The sequence below is a fragment of the Daucus carota genome, chromosome 6, assembly GCF_001625215.2.
Source record: "Daucus carota subsp. sativus chromosome 6, DH1 v3.0, whole genome shotgun sequence".
NCBI lineage: Eukaryota > Viridiplantae > Streptophyta > Magnoliopsida > Apiales > Apiaceae > Daucus > Daucus carota.
The window spans coordinates 21,874,129-21,895,440 of NC_030386.2; the positions used below are offsets into that span (position 1 = coordinate 21,874,129).

Here is a 21,312-nt window from a genome sequence, read left to right on the forward strand (position 1 = left end):
AAATTTATTTTTAAATGGAACCATGTGAGTAGGGCTGTAATCGAGCTGAGCTGAGTCGAACACTGTCAGGCTCAGCTCAAATTCGATAGAAAAGTTCGGAGCTCGAGTCGAGGTCGATCGAGCCTTTAATTTCAAGTTCGAAACTCGGTTCGTAAACAGTTTGATAGGCTCGAGTTCGGCTCGAAAGCTCGAACCGAGTCACCAAATATTGAAAAAAAACTCGAAATATGATCGGTTTGGCTCGATTTCGAGTTAACTGAATATATAAATTATAAATAAAATATTAAATATATTTGTAATACAAATATATTTATAATAAAAAAAATTAAAAATAATAGAAGCTCGATAAGACTCCCGAACCTTATGAGCCGAGTAATATGAAGTTCGAGCTCGGCTCGATAAAACATCCAATTAGTTTGAGCTCGAGCTCGGCTCGATTATTACCGAATCAAATTCAAATTTTTTACGAGCGGAGTTCGAATAGCTCACGAACACTTGTTAGTTTACACTTTCATATCTGACTATTCTTCATCGCTTGCAAGATACACATAGAGATCAATTTTTTCTTTAATCCATAATGCGAAGTGGACTTTTACAAATATTGGATGCAATTGTCGGGAGCACCCTAACTGTACTGGAGTTACCCTCATGCGACTTGCGAGAGCCACTACAATTAACATTATTGGGCTTTAAATGCCCAACAGAGTTTTTGTGGACGTTATGGAAAGCAGAGCAATTGGACCTCTGGACCGGTCTCTGGGTAAATACCCTACCAGGGGCCCAAAGTACGGTCCAATAAAGACAATCTTGTACGCTCCTTCCGCCTGTCCCTTAATTTATCTGTTTTCTCTTGTCTCTGCGTAGACGCTATAATTATTTGTACCAAATCACAAATATGTTTTTTACTCTCCTGTTTTTCATTTTTAAGTGAATAATGGAAGGACTTGTCGGCACATATTTTAAGACCATTAACTGCATCATTTTAAAATTGCTTGATTTTAATAGATATGAAATATTAGTTGGATGATTTTTTGCTATTATCGTGAAATTGGCAAAGAGATTAAAGAGATTTATTAGAATTAAACGTTAAGTCGACACTGCTGATGGGGGAAGAGGCCAGGAATGGGAGTAAAAATAGGTCACGTCTATAGTGGAAAGAAAAGAAGGATTACATCAACCTCATGACAGCCTATGCTCTCCTGGGAAGTGATTGGATCACAGCTTATTGCGATGTATATGAACGCAGATGAATATATGGGTGGTGGCCTGGTGGGGAAATGCAAATGCATCACAGCCTTTTTATTCATCATATTATTGTGTATACTTAATTACTTTTTTAATTACTTACTGTATTTGTTTTTGGTATTTGGTAGTATATGATTCCTTCTAATCCTACCAACTCATGTGTTTATCTCCTCAACCGCAGTTTTGCGAAGTTCGCCAGTCGTGCATTGTGGTCTGGTTATTATTTTATATATCTTATATTTATTTAGCTATTTATCTGCTTGAAGCCTTGAACTAAGATATGGAGTTTAAACGTGTTCGAATATATGGATGAGTTGACAGACTACGATATTCTTCCGACCTAACAATGTTTTAAAAATATTTCCTAGCGCCGCTTATGTAACCTACGGACAGGGGCGGATGTACCCTTTGGTCAGTGGGTGGAGAGGACCCCACTGAACCTTGAGTGTCAACATAGGATATAAAAAAAATTATAAGTCGGGAACCCACCGTCAAAAAAACACCAACCCACACAAATATATGTCAGTTTGTTTTAACCCAGCCCATTAGTTTAAGATAGAATAGCTCATAGTTCATAGTAGCCCACTTAATCAAACTAACCTGCTGCAAGCCGAATTGGATATTGGAATTCTGAAAATTCTACAAAACAAACTAAAACTACGTATACTTATTAAAAAAAAAAACCACGTATACATTAAAATTAAATTAAACCTAACACAGCTTTTCGTTTTTGCCAAATCGTGGGTTGCTGGCTCCTTGCTAAAACTTGTCGGCATCTATTTTTTCTGTTGCGGGTTTGAATCTCCACTTCCATCTCTATTCTCCGGTCTCTCCTCTTTATCACTGTTTTCGTATAAGGAACCCACTGGAAAAAAATTCTGAATCCGCCACTGCCTACGGAAGAAGTAATTTAACATGAGTGCAAAGTATAATAATATCCCACATTTTTCAAAAGAAATGAGAAGAGAGAAGAAGGACAATGAGAGGGAGAAAAGGAGGACAATGAGAATTTATAGAAATTTTAACTCGGGATGGATTTTTTGTTACAAAGTTTTTCCATCTTTTTGTCAATGATGATGTTATTTTTGTCACAGAGTCTTTCCATATTTTGCTTCTAATTATTCAAAATGATTGAAATATATTATTTTATTGAAAGAAAAGGAATTAGTACAATAATGACAAACCATACGGCATCTATAAGAATAATCGAGTCGAATAAATACAAAACAGGTCATATTGCTGATTAATCTAGTATTTATGAAGACAAGATCAAACGATTTGTTCAAATTGATATATGTACATGTATCGTCTTCACCATAACCAGTTTGAGCTATCGATCGTAATTACAATCTCATATAAATCTTTATCACTGAATCAAACCATTGAAAATCCGACAGATCCAATGTCCTGCACACAAAGCATACCTGAAACACACAAAGGTTACCAAGCTCTCACAAAAGAAAATAAACAAAACTCAGATAAATTGATAAAAAAACTCACGCAAAAGAGATTTTATCAAACAAAATATACAATCTTGAAAGATAAAAATCCTTACCTGAAATATCGTTGCAAAACAAAAACAATGCAAAGAAAATAACTGATCTAGGGTTTTTCAGCGGTGAAAACCGATGAAAGCCCCTCACGACGGCTAGGAAAAATGAAGAGGTTGGGAGAAGTAAATTAAGATTTATAAATGAATAAACTGTTTGGCAAAGAAGTGCTTATTGCCAAACAGGCACTTCGTTTAACTAATTATATATTTTAGTAATGCACTAGATTATAGCCCGTGCAAGTCACGGGAGTTTTTTAATTATTTATAAAAATATTATAAATGGTGTGAAAGAATTTAATTTATAAATAATAAATACAAATTTTTAATTAAATTAAATTTTAAATTATGATTTGTTTGTAAGTCAGAACTATTGTAAAAATATATAGGTTCCACTTTTCAAACTTGTTTCTGTAAAAAAAAAAAAAAAAAAAACTTGTCACACATATTGGATCATCCAACAGTGACGATGCAATATGAAATACACCATCACACGCCTCAATGACTTCAAATAAACTATTGTAATCAAGTCATTCCTCATATGTCTCATGCCAAAGTATTAAATTCTTTCTATCAAATTTTAATATACTTTGAGTTGAATACGTGAGGTCAATTTCCATTAGATTATATTTACAAATGTATTCATATTAAATGTATTCATATTAGAACTATTTTAATGTGATTTAAATTTGACTTATTAATTTTAAAATATATTATATAAAAATAATTTTGTAACGGTGCGATTTATATGATTCCACAATTAAAACTGGTACGAAATATTTATTTTAGATTAAAATATCCGGCTTATTAATTTTAAAATATATTAGATAAACATAATTTTGTGACGGTGCGATTTATATGATTTTACAATTAAAACTAGTAGGAAATATTTATTTAGGATTTAAAAAAATCATAAACATGTGAAAGACAAAATTTGTTTTGGATTCAGAAAAAGAATTATAAACATGTAAGTAGATATCAGTTGTCTTATAGAATAGAAGTTAATTTTGTTCTAATCTAACGGTGCTTATTTGTTCAATATACGATCCAACGGACGCTAAGATTTTGAACCATGCGACCAAATTATCTCCCTCATGCTTATTATATATAAGTATATAATACGTATATATAGGTTCCTACTCCATTCCGCATCTTTTCTAAACTAAAATTACAAACTGAAATAAAAAAATATCTCTAAATCACTTTAAAATATAACACATATGGTGTGCAAATGTGTGGGGATGAAGAAAAATATAATCATGAATTTAGATTTCAAAAAAAATTCACCGATCGACGGAAAAATTCAATTTAAAAATGGAGGGATTGTGCAAAATTATGTGTGAGAGGATGTATGTTAATTGTATATGATGACTTCCAAAGAAGTGTCAAATTATATTTAATCAAAGAGTCTATATTACATTATTACTTTGTAGTTTGTATGTTAATCTTGATTCGTATTTAGATGAAAAGTGGGTAAAATGGTGGGACCTACCAATATTTAATAATAGATTTGAGATAGTGTAGGAAAGTAGTGGGTGTAATAGTAGTTTTTATTGTTAAGAGCTAGGGTTAAAAATGGGGTGGGGAAAATGGGGAACCCGCCCTAACCCGCTCCGAATGGGGCAGATCCGCCCCGCTGATATGGGGAATGGGGCAGTGACGGGGAATGATTTTCTGCCCCGCCAAAATATGGGGCAAGTATGGTATTTGTTGAATCCCCGCGGGGATTCCCCGCCCCGCCCCACATATATTTGATATAAATAAATAATTATATTTAATATAATATTTTTATTATATTTAATATAATATATTTATTATATTTAATATTATTATTTTTAATACACAAAACTATAATTTTACAATGTATAACATGTCTCTTTGATTTCTATTATAATTAGTTTTTTGCTTTTAATATACATGTCTCCTATATTTTTATTAAATTCTGAAGAAAAAATTAATTAATTTTAAAATAATTATTTAAAGGTGTAATATTATAGAAGCGGGGCGGGGCGGGGCGAAATTATATTAAGTCCCCGATGGGGCGGGGATGGGGATTAAAAATAAATCCCCGCGGGGAATGGGGCGGGGATGAGGCAGGAAAAAATTATGTGGGGCGGGGCTGGGAAATGAAGTCCCCGCCCCGAACCCGCCCCATTTTTAACCCTATTAAGAGCAAGTCCAACACTATGCTAAGGGGTTCCCTAAAAATATTATAAAATAATATGTCTTAGTGATTTAGCACAAGATTTAGCACATGAGCTCCAATGGTACTCCCTATATTCATTCCCTATTATTATAATAATATTAAATTTAAACAACTTTGGTGTGGAGGAGAGAGGGAAATGATGTGAAGAAGAGAGAGAAATGAATATTTTAATGATAAAAATAGTTTAGGAGTGGCTAGCATATTCTAAAAATAGGGAAGGGGAAGCTTGTGCGAGTGATTTAGCACATCACTAGCATAGTGTTGGAGTGCAATTTTATCCCATATTCCCTATTTTTGGATTTAAGACTTGATTTAGCAAACCTATTGGACTTGCTCTAAATATGAGATAGGAGGTGAAGATAGTGGGTGTAATGAGGAGAAAAACTTACTATTTATAGTAACGTAAAGAAATGAGAGGGACATCTCAAAATAGTAACCGTGAAAAAATTGAGAGGGACAGAGGGAGTATATACTAACTAAATTATAAAACACATACGAAATTAATATTAACTTTATTACTCTTTTAAAATCCAACTCATAGGGGGCACACCTACTAATTGTAACATCTCAATTATCACATCAACATCGTTAGAACACATTTTGCGTTGTTTAGCACTTGCTTACTCGAAAATCGTCTTCAAAGAGTACATACTATTTTATACAGGAATCTAAAAAATTTGATACTGTGGGTATGAATTACTATCAGAGTAAGTTGTTGAAAATATATACATCGTACAAACTTGATCAAAGACATTATTAAGGCTGCTTAAACAAGCTGTGTTCTCCCTAACACAAAGGATGACAGAAAGTATAGGCCACCAACTTATACAAAACACAGCTCCATGTACTGCTGCAGTGCGAGTATAAATAGATTAAAGCCAACAGTCTCTTATGTCACCAAAATCTATTTAACCAACAAAAACTACTACTCCTGCTTAACATCTCTCTCTAACCTTTAACCAATGTCAATCTTCTTCATCTTCCTGCTCTCTCTCTCCGCCATCATTTCAACCACCGCCGGCGACCCCCTCTCCGACGAGATTTCAGCTCTCCGGGCATTCAAATCCTCCATCAAACCCTCCACAATCCCATCTTACTCATGCTTAGCTTCCTGGAACTTCACTTCTCACCCTTGCTCTTTTCCCCACACCACTCACTTCATTTGCGGTCTTACTTGCTACAACTCGCGCGTGACTCAACTCACTCTCGACCCGGCGGGTTACTCAGGCACTCTCTCCCCACTCATCTCCAAACTCACTGAGCTGACTCACCTCGACATCTCGGAGAACAATTTCTTCGGCCCAATCCCACCCTCTCTCTCCTCTCTCGCGAATCTCCAAATACTCTCTCTCCGATTCAACTCGTTCTCCGGCTGGGTCCCACCATCAGTCTTCGCGCTCAAGAAACTAGAATCACTAGACTTGTCTCATAATTCTCTCTCAGGATCACTACCAAACACGTTGAACTCGGCGACGAGTCTGACTCGTTTAGACTTGAGTTACAACAAACTCACTGGGTCAATACCGAAACTACCCCCAAACCTCTACCAAATTGCCATCAAAGCCAACTCGCTATCCGGGTTTCTCTACCAAACCTCATTCACTGAGTCAACTCGGTTAGACACCGTTGAACTCAGCGAGAACTCGCTAGTAGGAGTTTTGCAACCATGGTTCTTCAACTTACCTTCATTACAACAAGTGAACCTTTCCAAAAATAAATTTACAGGTGTCGTGATCTCCAAACCTCAGAACCCAGAAAGCAACCTCGTAGCCGTTGATCTAGGATTCAACAAAATACAAGGTAATTTACCGGTTAATTTTTTATTATATCCCATGCTTTCGTCACTCACATTGAGTTACAATCGGCTACGGGGACCAATCCCACTGGAATACAGCAAGAAACAAAGGCTCAGAAGATTATTTCTGGATGGGAATTACTTAAATGGGTCGCCGCCGTCGGACTTGATTTCCGGCAAGACGGAAGTTTTGGCCGGAAATTTAGGAGACAATTGTCTAAAGTATTGTCCTGCGAGTTCTTCGCTTTGTTCAAAGTCGCAAAAAGCTACTTGGATTTGCCGACAAGCTTATGGGAAGCCAAGATTATAGTGTTTTTTTTAAATATATATATTATTTATGGTTTGTTATTATTAATTAATTTTAGTCTTTGTAATGTGTTGTAAGATACTCCCTCCGTCCCTTTTTATCTGTCCATTTTGGAAAAAAAAACACATACCAAGAAATACTTGATTGTATAAACTTTTTCATTAAATACCTCTAATTAATATCTTGAAAATGGTGGAATACCCCTACTTTATGTCTTGAAAACATGAATTCAACCAAGTTTTAAATAAGTCAAGCCTTGAAAATTGAAATTATGTAGATATATTTGAAAAACTATCATTAAATTAGTTTTGAAAGTATAAATGGACAGATAAATAGGGACAAATTTTCACTTCCAAAGTGGACAGATAAATAGGGACGGAGGGAGTAATACTATGTCCAGCTGTGTCATGTATTTTTTTTAGAGATTTCCATGTACATTGAATTTGTTTTTAATTAATTATAATAATAGAACTATTCGGTGACTCCCCAACTTAGATATTTTATTTTGTTTATGTTGTCGTGACAAAAATAATGATGGACGCTTTTTGAAAAACTTCGTGTGTTAATTTTTGTTTTACATGAATTGTTTTGAAGTTGAATGCAAGTCAAAATTTGATATTGAATATCCAAATACATTTGAAAATTATTATTGGTTTAATAATATATAAAATACATTTACAAAACAGAAGTTGTTTTCAAATAGATTAGTACTTGGTTTCAAAAAAAATAGATTAGTACTAAATGTAAAAATATATATTAAAAAAACGGATAGGTCCCACTGCCAGATATCATGTGATTATTTGGAATGATATCACTGTAGGAATAATGCTCAAAAGTGTTTGCAAGACAATAATTACTTTGACAAAACTAACCATTTTCAACTTTGATGCGTCTTTTTCAAGCATTTTTAATAGGAGTAACATAAATTTGAGACTAAAATTCATGCACCTCTCGATCTTTATGATTTGCCCCGCCAATCCACCATAGCGTGACTTTCCCATTCACTTCTATACTACAACTATTTTTTTTTTTTTTGCTAAATTCTATACTACAACTATTATTTACTGTAGTCTGCATGTTTTTGTCACGGGATATTGTCAGCTATCCCCCAAGCTCTGTATTCTTCATTTCTTTGACCATATATGAGTTGTTGCAGACTTTGCAGATTGTAATCCAAAACAATCGAGTCGAGTCAGGGCGTAATGTATTTGTTATCAAAAGTGAATCAATCGGGTTAAAAAGATACTCCCTCCGTCCCAATTAATTCTATACAGTTTCCTTTTTGGGATGTCCCATCATTTTTATACATTCCCAAAATAGTAATTTTTTATAATATAAAACACTACTACACCCACTACATTCTCCCACTATCTCCATTCTATAATAATATAAACACTATTACACCCACTATTTTTCTCCACTATCTCAAATTTATTATTAAATATAAATGGGTCCCACCACTATACTCACTTTTCACCCACCTTTACTCATTTTTTACCCTTTTTCTTGGTCTCCGTGTCCCAGCCATTTGTATACAAATGACTGGGATATTTTGTTGAAACCTATCTTAATTCTTAACAAAGAATGTGTTAGAACTCAGTCCGGTCATGTTCAAATTAGCTCATGCTTTTACTTGGAATTGGAAGTTTTTTACCGGAAACAAAGTTAATTTATATGATAATTGAAATCACGAATAAAATAAAGAGAAATTAGTAGATATACAACTTTTTAACGTAATAATTGCAAAACTACTATCGTCTTGATATTATTGCAAGTTCACGATTTTTGAAAGAAAAAAGTCAAAAGACTTGCAAATATATGTTAACAATGGCAGCTCCCTCAACAACAGCATCTCATGAGTCTCTCCCTCTGCTTATCTCCTTTGCTTCACGCGCTGATGTCTCTCATCTCATGAGTCTCTCCCTCTGCTTATCTCTTTTGCTTCACGCGTTGATCTCTCTCGCTCTCTATCTCTTCCCCTCATTCGCTTCCCCACTCTCTTTACTTCCCTCCCCTAGCTCTCTGTTCTCCCTCATTATTTCTAGTCGTTGTCTTTCTGTCCTTTCTCGTCAAAATTTGAGCCGGAGAGATGAATTATTGATCAGGGTTTTAAAATTTGAGAAAATCAAAAGTTGAATCATGCTCGATTAAAGATATCATAAGTGTATGTATATAATTATGTGTACATGCTTGTATGTGTGATTAGAGGTGGCAATATGGTTGCAAAACCATTAAAACAAACCAAAATTGTGGATTTGGATTCATTTAAAATCACATTTAGAAAAATAGATTTAATTTGTTTTTCTAGTCTCACATTTCTCACAAAATATGGATCTAACCACATTTGGTCTCATTTTTAAGATTTCTTATAACTCTCCACACACACTATTATGTTCCTTTTCTTTTCTTTCTTTTTGCTAGTTACCACACATGCACATCCCATAACTCGAACACATGACCTTACTTGTATAAGCCAAGAGCTTGAACCACCACATCAACTCACACACTCAAATACACTTTTGTTATATTTAATATTGATTATATTGTCATTTGAGTGTATTAAATTTTGTTCTTTATATAATATTTATTTCTACTTACTAAACTAGTTACCCATAATTCAAACTAAAATCGTAACCACTTTTATTAATATATGGTTTGGAAATGGTTTTGGTTCATTTCTCCAAACTAAATCCATTTTATAAGAACCAAAACCAAACCAAAATCATATTTTGCCACCTCTACGTGTGATTGTGTTGTTGGTTGATTAAGAGTGTTACTGTAACTTGTAACTGTTAGTTGCTGTGGCTGTTGATTTTGATTTTGTAGTTGTCTTTGTGGTTGCTTTTCTGATATTTTTATTGGTCCCGCAAGGACATTTTTCTGCAACTTATTATGTAACTTAATATAATTTTAATAGTTTTTTAAAGTTACATTTGTAGTTGCAAATATGGTTAATCGTAGTTGCAGAATTAATTGCATGTGCAAAATCATATTTTTATAAAACAAATTCAAAAATATGTATTTTGCAATTTTTTTTAAAATAAGATGGTATTCTCGCAAAAATAATTCTAAAATTGGGTATTTATGAGAAAACCCGCAAAATAAATCACGTCAAAATTGAGTTTCTGTAGGCCGATTTAATTTCATTTATCTTACTTTTTTTACCAAGAATCGGAAGTTTTCTTTTATAAGCAAAGTTAATTTATATAATAATTGACAAGCTTGGCCGATTTATATTGAAGGATTTCGCTTGTCCGTAGCTGTTTCTTCTTGCTTCACAGGTTGATAGTACAAGATATTGAGTGTCAAATTAGATAATCTAGTTGATTTCGGACATGTATTTTAAAGTTGCATGTATAGCTATAAAGTTATTTTTAAAAATTTACTTTTATGAATGATGACTTACATGTAAATATTTAATTGACAAGCGAAAATATTTAAATATAAATTCAAAAACTAGGCAATTAATATATTTTAAATAACGTCTTCAGAGCTCATTTAATTTAAAACAGAGGGCGTATATAACTAAACTGGACGTCCTCGTTAAACTACTTGGCAGAATAGCAGTTGTAATATTTGTCTTCTTTCTCTGCACAAAAAACTTGGAAGTACCAGAGCAGGAAATATTAAAGTTTTGGGTAAGAGTGGGGCAAGAATACCCGCGAGCATAAAATGTAAGTCATCATTTGTATGAAGTGTCAAGAGAGAGAGAGACTGAAATCACGGAGACGGAGTATTGAAAAGAGAGAGGAGCCAGTGGCCCAGTTGTAAGATGCGCTCGGCCAAACATTCCTCGAAAATATGAAGTTATAGTGTTCATAAAATCTCTAAAAATCGGTGATTAATCGGGATTAATCGCTGTTTGGACGGATTCCGTCCTGATTAAGTGTTAATTGGATTAAAAATCATTTTTCTTCAAAAGTCGAGCACAAATCGGATTAACAAGTCAAAAATTGGCCAAAAGTCGGTCAATTTTACAAAATTTAAAAAATTAAATCTTTTGTAAAAATTTAAAATTAATTTAATTTGAATAAAACATAAATAGATGTACATTTTTGTATAAAAACTAAAAAACATATATTGTTTTGTTATTGATATATTAATTTATTTATTGTTATTAAATTTAATGATGATATTTGTTATATATATGATAAAATAATATTTTTGTGATATATAAATTTATCCTATTTTGATTTTATAAAATATATAATATAATAATTGTATATAAATTTATAAATAATATTTAATTAATTCTGATTAATGATATGACTAATCATTTTGATTAATTCTCGATTATCCGATTAGTCCCTGAACAGTGGTTTCACCGACTAAGTCCGATTCCCCTTTTTTTAGAACAGAGGTGTATAGTATTACTCTCCCTCTGTCCCATCCGTCTCATAAGTTCGTTAACTTTTGATATTCACACGTATTTTAAAACTCGTATAAAGTATCTTTTTTCTAATCCCAATATAAGTTGTTTGACGTTTTACACGTAATTTTAGATGTTTTAACCATATAGTAAATATTAATATTTTTGAATGAAAATATAACATAAATATTTTTTTTCAGAATTTTTTTAAAAAATACTAATTTTAAATATATGGTCAAACCTCCTAAGGATACGTGTAAAAAAATTAGACGCCCTATATAATGGATCAGAGGGAATATAATTCTATAATATTTTTCTAATTTATCTTTTTTCTGAATAAAATTTTAGTCAAAAATTAATTAATTTGATTTTTAGAAAATTAAAATGGACATGTAAAAGAGAACGGATGGAGTATTAAAACGGAGAAGAGGAAGTATTTACTTGTTTTGGATTGAGGGATTAATATAATTTATATTTATTTATATTTATACGTTTGGTGCGGGGAGGTGGGTGGTTCCACTTTTCAATGGTTAAATATGCACAACTGAAACACAGAAATCCGGTTGGATTGTGTAGCCACATGCCCACATGTTATGTTTCCTAGCCGTTGTGTTGCCCTTGCCCTATCTCTCACTCATAAACTATTTTATTTTTCTGTTTCGCGCAGCACAGTGTTTCTTTCTTCCACTTAATTGTTGCACACAATTATTTCCACTGTTGCCATGACCAACCCGGACCCGGTGTCATCACGACCATGACCATCCTGTATATATTTTCACTCTTCGTTGGATCGGGGTCACGAATAAAAGATAGGGCTTTCCAAAGATGTACAAGTTGTTAATTTTTTACAGAACAGATATATGTACAATTTCAATGACAATTTTGTAATATGAAAATTAACCGTATTCAGCCAATTCTACAATTTAATATATAATTACAACAGTATTTCCAAAAATAAATTTGAAAATGAGTATTTTTTGTAATTTCCCAAAAAAAATAAATTTTTTGTTAAAATTTTACAACAATACTTACTCCGTCATATAATACTTGTCCTTTTTGCTTTTAACTAGCCAATTTGACTATATTTTATTTAAAATTTATGTGTATTATATAATTTTATAAAATAAAAAAGAGAAATTCCATTTAGTACCATTGTACTTTTGGCTTTTCCGTTTGATAACACATGATTTTATAGCCTTCTATGTGGCACCACTGAACTATTACCGTATATGTCTTTCCGTCAGACAAAACGTTAGTACGCCGTTTAAAACAAATATTTTAGTTAAATTAGAAAATGGAAAAGACAAAAATAAAACGTAATATATATTTAAACATATAAACGAAAACAAAACAAGATTAAAATGAGCAAACAGAGAAAAAGAGGTGGAGGTGTGCTTGGTGATGGTCAATTGTTTTAGGAGTTGATTTTGGTGGCTGAAGGGACGGCGTGGCCACATTTTTAGCAGATAGATAGTGGCTCAGCCGCGAGCGAGCAGAGGGAGATAGAGTGTTCGGAGTTGCGGAACTATAGGGGTAATAGAGAGGGATGAGGTGGGTATAAGTAGGTGTATGTTCATATGTGTGTATGTAATTAGAGTCCCTGTGGATGTAAATCAAAAGTGGCGGCGTCGGATAGTAGTGGCAGAGACAGGGCCAGGGTTCGAAGGAATAAGAAATATCCTAATTTCCTTCACCTATGTTTATAACTTTTCTTTTATGCTTTATTTTTTAAATTTAACTGTGTAACTAACGTTTGTTTAACAGTCTGTCATGTACAAAGTCAATAGTTCAATGGTGCCACACGGAAGTCTAAAAGGTCATGTGATATCAAACGGAAAAGCCAAAAGTACAGTGGTACAAAATGGAATTTCCAAAAAAAATTATATCTAATCTATTTTAAAATATATTTTTTTTTATTATAATAAATTATTTTTTTTAACCAAACATTATATATATTTGGAATGAACGAAATCAATACCTGATTCCGAAACAAGTTCGATCAAATTTTTATTAATTTATAAGACCCGTACCCTGAATGCTTAAAAGAAAGAAGCAAAACCAAACTTGTTTGAAAGTGAATTCATACAAAAATCCCAGTGAGATGAGAAAACAAGTCCAAAATATCATAATACTATATAGGTGACCCTTAACAGTTCTGCAGACAACGTAAGAAAGCCCAAAAGAATCCATAAAGCCGAAAAAAATCCATAAAAAAAAAAGCCCAAAAGAACCCATCAATGATCGACACAATCACACAACCCTCGGAAGCAAATAGCGGCGCAAAACAAAACCTCCAAGAAACCTTCATTCCAGAGCCTGATTTGATGTACGCAGCCATTTAGCTGCATAATTGCATGCTTTTACTAAGGTACAACATGTTTACAGTTTCAAATCTCCTGTGCGGGTTAATTATCAAGTTGGTCACTGAAGTGGCTTAATATATCAAGTTGGTCACTGAACTCAAAATGGTATCAAGATGATCACTAAAGTCAGCATAAATATCAAACAAGTACCTTGAAATATGAGTTCAAGTAGTAAAAATATTATTTATAAAGTTTTACACATTATTTTTAAATGTTACCACAACGAACTAAAAGGTTATGACTTCTAGTATTTAAATAATATATTTATATTTTATCAAGTTTATTTATTATTTATATTTTATTATATAGTTATTTTTTTGTTTTAATTAAAAATAAATAAATAAATAAACTTAATGAAATCTAAATATATTATCATAAATATTAGAAGTCATAACCTTTTACTTGGTTTCGGTAACATTCAAAAATAATGTGTAAAACTTTATATATAATATTTTTACTGCTTGAGCTTATATTTCAAGGTACTTGTTTGATATTTATGGTGACTTTAGTGACCATCTTGATACTTTTTTGAGTTCAGTGATATTTATGGTGACTTTAGTGACCATCTTGATACTTTTTTGAGTTCAGTGACCAACTTGATACATTAAGCCCACTTCAGTGACCAACTAGATAATTAACTCTCTCCGGTGCTATCCAGTTAACTCTTAAATATAATATAAAACATTAAACTTCTAGTAAGTTAGTGTACCATTAGGAACGTGAATTCCAACAATCCTCGTTATACTCACTTCTAACATAATTAGGCCGTTTGAGTGAGTTTAAAATAAGTGTTTTTGTTTAGAATAAAAAATGTGGAGTAGAAGTTAGAAGCAGGTTCAGACTTGTAAGTGATTAAATTTGTTTGAGAAATAAATAAAAATTATGAAACAAAAATTAGTATTCATAATTTTTTATAAGTAACTAGTTGGGAAGCCGCGCGTTGCGGCGGCCTATAAAAATTATATCAACGATCTAATATTAATATTTGTAGAATGCAATAATTTTGTGGCTGTATATAAAAAATATATTAATGATTAAAAATTAAATTTTTAGGATAAAATAAATTTTATATTATAAAATCTTAATGTAATGCTAATACTAATATATAAAATTGCAAAATTAGACTATAATTCATGTTGAAAATATGAAAATAAATTTCTACACGTAATTAACAATTTAAAGCACGACAAATCTTAATTTTATTTGTGTTTTTTTTTGAAAAGTAATCATGTTCTTACATTGTCACCTTCCTCCAATTTTTTTGGATTGATTGTGCACAAAAATATATGACTTAAATTCGTGCGATAACGGTCTATAACTACCCTCACTTGCAACAACCTTTATTTTAATACTGTATGAACAGTCTTCACTTAAAAGTTATTTGAACGGAGCAAACAGATAATGCATGAATAATATTTTCTTGTGTGCAAAGTAAATCATATAAAAATTAACAACAAACATGTCCGATGAACAAAACAAATTTTATAAAAGAATAACCAACAAACATACATCACTAATAGTTAATTTATTGATATCATCCATCAATATCATGTCAAGACTATATTCTTCTACCGTGTTTGGATTTGTCGACTCCCACATAGCGGTCTATAACTACCTTTGCTTACAACAACTTTTATTTTTTTTAATACTGTATAAACAGCCTTCACCAGAAGAACGGCAACACCGAGTTAGAAATCGAGCAATAGAACTATCACCAGAGAGAGCTAGAGTTGTGATACTGAGAGAGAAGGTTGTGTTAAGATGATCCAAAACCCTACAACCTATAAGGGTATTTATAGGTGCAGAGAGACTTGTGTGCTACTCTTTCCCATAATTAAATAATCTGAAACAAAATCAGATTAAAACTTTCAAGCTGCTATATTCCATAAATAATCTGAAACAAAATCAGATTCTGAAACTTGCTTCTAATATATCCGAAACTAAAAAAGACAGTTCTAATTTTTGATATTTTTCATCTGAAAATTTCAGAAAATTAGAAAAATAAAACGGAGCGATGTGAGAGGCGCCACCTACACGCCCCTCGCTCCTCCTTTATATAGAAACAAAATCAAATTAAAATTTTCAAGCTACTATATTCCATAAATAATCTGAAACAAAATCAGATTATATGGAAATAAAATCAAATTAAAATTTTCAAGCTACTATATTCCATAAATAATCTGAAACAAAATCAGATTCTGAAACTTACTTCTAATATATCCGAAACTAAAAAAAGTAGTTCTAATTTTTAGTATTTTTCATCCAAAAATTCCAGAAAATTAGAAAAATAGAACGGAGCGATGTGAGAGGCGCCACCTAAACGCCCCTCGCTTCTCCTTTATATAAGTATATTGATTTTTTGATTTTTTACGCAAACGATACAAATGAGTACTTTTTAACTTATAAAATAAAAACAGAATCCCGGCTAAACACAGCCTAAATTTTATTAATATTTTAACTCCACCATAACAAAAATTCAGATTCAAATGGACCAGAGTGAATATTATATTTCATTTCTTAAAGCATTAAACTGGTTTACCCCCTTACATGGGTATGCTTCTAGGATTCGGGGTTCTAAGGATCCTAACAGATGCTGAAAGACTAACGATTTGAATATGTGAATGGAATAGGTGGATTTCCTTTGGTACCTAGTAAAGGTACGTCAGCTTTTAGCGACTCACCTATATCAATATGAGTCTTTTCATTGTTTATTGGGGTGTTCTGCTGTGGATTACTGATAGTACTTGGCATATGCAGGTGAATGGTATTGCTTTTGCTGGTTATGCGGCTGGAGTTGCTGCATATGTAGCTGCTCAAAATCTCCAAATATTCACTCTTCCAGTTAGTCTATATATTCTTCTGAACAAATACAATATCAAGGGTAGTAATCTTTAGTCCTAAAAGTTTGTGCGTGTATATTACACGAACATCACGAGACAAAGGAACACTTTGTATAATGAAATGAAAATTTTGCACATTTACACTTAGGATTCATATTTTGGTTCCATTCCCATCATATTAATTCGTCCCAACCAAACACAATATGATTCCACTATCTTCGTATTCACTGGTTCTTGATTTGGTTCCATTCCCTTCTTATTCATTCGTCCCAACCAAACACCGTATGATTCCATTTCCTTCATATTTGACTATTTGTTCATCCCTGATTTGGTTTCATTCCCTTCGTATTCATTCGTCCAATCAAACACAATAATCATTCATCCCAACAAAACACATTATAGTTTTATTCCCTTATTCGTTCGTCCCAACCAAACACAATAATTATTCGTCCCAACAAAACACATTATAGTTTTATTCCCTTCGTATTCGTTCGTCCCAACCAAACACAAGATTATTATAGTTTTATTCCCTTCGTATTCGTTCGTCCCAACCAAACACAAGATTACGTGGGGTTTGATTCCAAGAACACTATAATTTTGCCAATATACAGTGTGCTCCGAATTGTCATCCATAAACTGCTGCATATACAAGGCATCAGAAGCGATACTGCTGCAAATATGAGACGACAGAACTGAAGTACATTATAATCAAATTGACTGAGTAACCCTCAATAGCAAAATTTCATGTTACTGCAAACAACTTATAAGATACAAGCTAATAATTGCACAGCCGAGTTATTTGCATACTTGAAACCTAACACCTCAAAAAAAATATAGTTTACTAAAAATCATGCCTTAATTTGACAACATATTGGGCACCGAATTGGAACAGCATATGAAACTGCAGCTTAAACCACATCACAATTTGAGGTAAACAAACTCTTCCACAGCTGGAACTTCCCCAATCCTTTTTAAAGATTCTTTGCTGGGTTGCTCGTCCACTCCAATAGCCATTACAGCCTGCTTCCTTGGAGCTATCCTGCCTACACTCATAAAGCTCACGTTCACATTTTCTTCGCCCAAGATGCTTCCCACTGTACCAATCATTCCTGGCTGATCAACTTGCCTGCAGAGTATAATGCTACCTTCCAAACTCACATCCACTTCAAACGATCCAACCTTTGTCAGATGAGGAACGCCATCTTTCACCCGCCCCTCTACTTTGATCTCTCCAGAATCAGAAATAGCACTAGCAAATTTTGATTCTACATTGGCTATCTGAACCTGGATGAATTCAAGCGGACTTTCAGGGGAACCATCAAGAAGAATTCGTTCTTCACTTATTCGAATTCCTCTCTGTTTAGCAGTGAAATCAGCATTAACCAAATTAACAAAAACACTTGAGATAGGCTCAATTAGACCCTTGGTGATCATGGCACGAAGCAGCCTTGTGTCAAGATCATCAGGAGCTCTAGCAGATGCATATGTAACTTTAACAGATTTTACACCACTTCCACCTGCTACCAATTGGACTGCCAGTCTTCCTAGTTTCTCAGCAAGTACAACATATGGCTTTAACTCTGTCAGAACCTGCAGATATAATACATATATGAATGCATCACAATTTGTTTATAATTCCTAATATAAAAGGGTAATACAAGATGATAACATTAGTAGTCCTCTTAAAAACTTGTAAGTTTGTACCAGAAGTTAGCTTATTTAATGTCACTTTTATGTTCATCTGTGTATGATTTGGCAGAACAGAGGATATTATTCAAGAGGGAGAAGAATTAAGTTCCAGGGGTAGCTTTCGAGCATAGGACACACGGAACACTTGCTCAGAAAATGCGACATAATTAAAAAAAATGGTATTTTCGATGTCTATCCGTAATCAAACAAAAATACTAAGTCCTGTAAGTTTTCCATATACAAACAACACTACTCTCCAATAGTTAACGGCAAGGAAAAAGATTCATGTGACGAAAAGGTTTCACGATTAACACTGCAAATTTAGAAAAATACCTCAGCAGGAACCATGGGTGCATTCACTGCAGTTGCAGCAAGTTCCCCCTTTAGGGCTCCAACAACAGCTTCAGCTATTTCAATCGCCACTCCTTCCTACATTTCATAAACAACAATTGATTCTTCAGAACATAAACAACAATGCAACAATGCTCCTAATGACAAGGTAACACCTACAATCACAACAAACCTGGGCTTCCATGGTACTGGCACCAAGATGTGGTGTTACAGTCACGTTTTCATGCTGTACCAGCCTGCTGTCCTTTGGTGGTGGCTCTACTGTAAAAACATCAAGTGCAGCCTGTAGAACAGAGATAATGTTATGCTACTACGTATCCACTATCCAGAATACTTGTATATTAGAAATAGATAGATAAATGAAAACCTGAGCAACAATGCCAGAATCCAATGCTTTCACTAATGCTTCTTCATCAATTACTCCCCCACGAGCAACATTAACAATGCGAACTCCTTTCTTCATCTTTGCAAAATTCTCATCATTTAGAATTTTTGAGGTAGTAGGAGTAAGTGGCATGTGTAGTGAGATAAAATCTGCAGTGGCGAGAGCTTCATCAAATGAAACAAGCTCCACACCGATGGCACGCGCACGGTCTGCTGGGGCATAAGGGTCATGTGCAATCACATGCATACCAAGCCCCTTTGCACGTCTAGCAACCTCTGTACCAACTTTGCCGAAACCCATTACTGCAAGTGTCTTACCAACTAAAGACACACCAACATATTTGTTTCGCTGCCACTTCCCTACATTGGTCAATTTTTCAAATCACAACTCAATTTAGCACCAAATAGAGACAAAATAAGGCATCAAAAGATCTAATGTCGAATTTCTATCTGCTAAATGCTCATTAACATGCATGCCTATGACTACATCTACTCAGTAAAGGATAAACTAATGAAGACAAGTAAAATCACAGACAACATTAGGAAGTAGGAACTGTCATCAAATCCTTCAGTGTAATTACATGCATTATAACTTCTTTTTATTGGGAGTAAATTCCCGAATATCAACGTCAAATTAAGATCTTCAATTCCTACAGTTTAAAAATTCAATAGGCTACACCGTGTACAGAAAAAGGAACAAGATCACTAACACTTAAATAACAGACGAGATTAAAGGTGTGTATTTAATCCGGATTTTAATGAATTGATAATAATCTATGGATTTTAATCAATTTTAGTCTAGCGGATTCGAGCTAAAGAAGAAAACAACATAAGCTATACAAAAGTAAACCAAACACTTTTTTCTTCTTATTTACAGTGTCCAGTAGTGGCAAGATATACATCCGAATACAAGCCAAGAAAAATCATGTATACAAAACATAATAATATCCGCAATCACACACGCATCATTTCTACTTAAATACCGAGAATTAGTTATTCTACAAATAATCGCCAATTATACAAGCAACACCCAGGTGTATCCAACTTATAAACAACAAAAAAATCAGATCTCACGTGTTCGACAAAATGACTCAACTAAAAACAAAACAAAACAATAAAATAAACGAAAAGGTTAGAAATGAAAGTGCAGAACTAACCTGCTTTAATAGACGCATCAGCCTGCGCAACATTCCTCGCCATGGCCGTCAACAACGCAATCCCATGCTCCGCCGCCGCAACAGTATTCGCCGTCGGCGCATTCACCACCAAACACCCGTGCTCCGTCGCCGCCGCCAGATCCACATTATCAATCCCCACGCCGGCGCGTCCAACGACTTTCAACCTCCCTCCACTCGATTCAAACACTTCTCTACTCACTTTCGTCCCGCTCCTCACAATCAACGCATCACACAGCGAGATCTTCGTGCACAGCTCCTCAGGACTCAGATTATACGAGCAATCCACGTTGGCGAAGCCTTTGAGGAGATCGAGCCCCGCCTCTCCGAGTTTCTCGGCGACGAGGACGGTCGGCTTGGCGTCCATCGCGAAAACGATGAAGATCGGGTTCTGACGGCGGCGGGGGAGAGAGACGGCGGCGCGAGAGAGCGCCGAGAAGTGCGTGGTGTTCTTCCATGAGAGAGAGAGCGGCGAAGGCTTGCGGAGAGAGAGAGATGTAGGTGAAGCCGCCATTGAAATGAAAAGGTATAGATACAAAGACGGTGTGTATATAGGTTGGAGTGAGTGCGTTTAAGCGGCGATTGAGAGTGAGATTTATACAAGGAGGGGATTTTGTAAATGGTTGTTGGTGAGATCTGATTCGATTGTGTGTTTGCGGAGAATGTGTGCGAGAGTTACACGCGTCCTTGTTTTTTCTCTGATTGCGGGTCAGGGGGGAGCGCGTGTGCTACACTTCTGTCTATAAAGCGTGGAGTGGTGGTCAAATTGTGTTTCTCTTTTTGCTTGAACAAAAAAAATTCAAAGTGCCGTTTTTTCTTGCTTTGATATTGCTGCGAATTTATAAAGATACTTTCATTCTGTAAAAGAGACCTCTTTTTTGTATTTATTTTCTGACTTTTGAATGTATATTAGTACTCCCTCCGTCCCAAAATACATGTCACTTTGACTTTTTGCATGTAATTTAAGTTGCAAATAAAACATACTTCTATACATTATTTTTCAAATTTTCTTTTTCTGAATAAAAGTATAGCATCCATA

General features: G+C 34.0%; 2 protein-coding genes and 1 long non-coding RNA gene across 3 annotated transcripts; 1 reads left to right on the forward strand and 2 right to left on the reverse strand.

Annotated features, from left to right (window-relative positions):
• Positions 1-5,676: 5,676 nt before the first annotated feature.
• On the reverse strand, positions 5,677-7,628 carry LOC135147151 (uncharacterized). The gene is made up of 2 exons (XR_010284682.1): positions 7,494-7,628; positions 5,677-7,187 (listed from the first exon to the last, which is right to left on the reverse strand). It is a non-coding gene; the product is annotated as an uncharacterized LOC135147151 (long non-coding RNA).
• Positions 5,963-7,584, forward strand: LOC108225754 (leucine-rich repeat receptor-like serine/threonine-protein kinase RGI4). Its single transcript, XM_017400700.2, has 2 exons — positions 5,963-7,187; positions 7,494-7,584. The coding sequence occupies exon 1, from the start codon at positions 5,963-5,965 to the stop codon at positions 7,103-7,105; it is 1,143 nt and encodes a 380-aa protein (XP_017256189.1). The 3' UTR covers positions 7,106-7,187; positions 7,494-7,584.
• A 9,728-nt stretch (positions 7,629-17,356) lies between the features above and the next one.
• On the reverse strand, positions 17,357-20,937 carry LOC108225728 (D-3-phosphoglycerate dehydrogenase 1, chloroplastic). The gene is made up of 5 exons (XM_017400664.2): positions 20,256-20,937; positions 19,082-19,458; positions 18,887-18,997; positions 18,697-18,792; positions 17,357-18,264 (listed from the first exon to the last, which is right to left on the reverse strand). Exons 1-5 carry the CDS (start codon positions 20,785-20,787, stop codon positions 17,593-17,595), a joined length of 1,788 nt encoding a protein of 595 aa, XP_017256153.1. The 5' UTR covers positions 20,788-20,937; the 3' UTR covers positions 17,357-17,592.
• Positions 20,938-21,312: the final 375 nt, after the last annotated feature.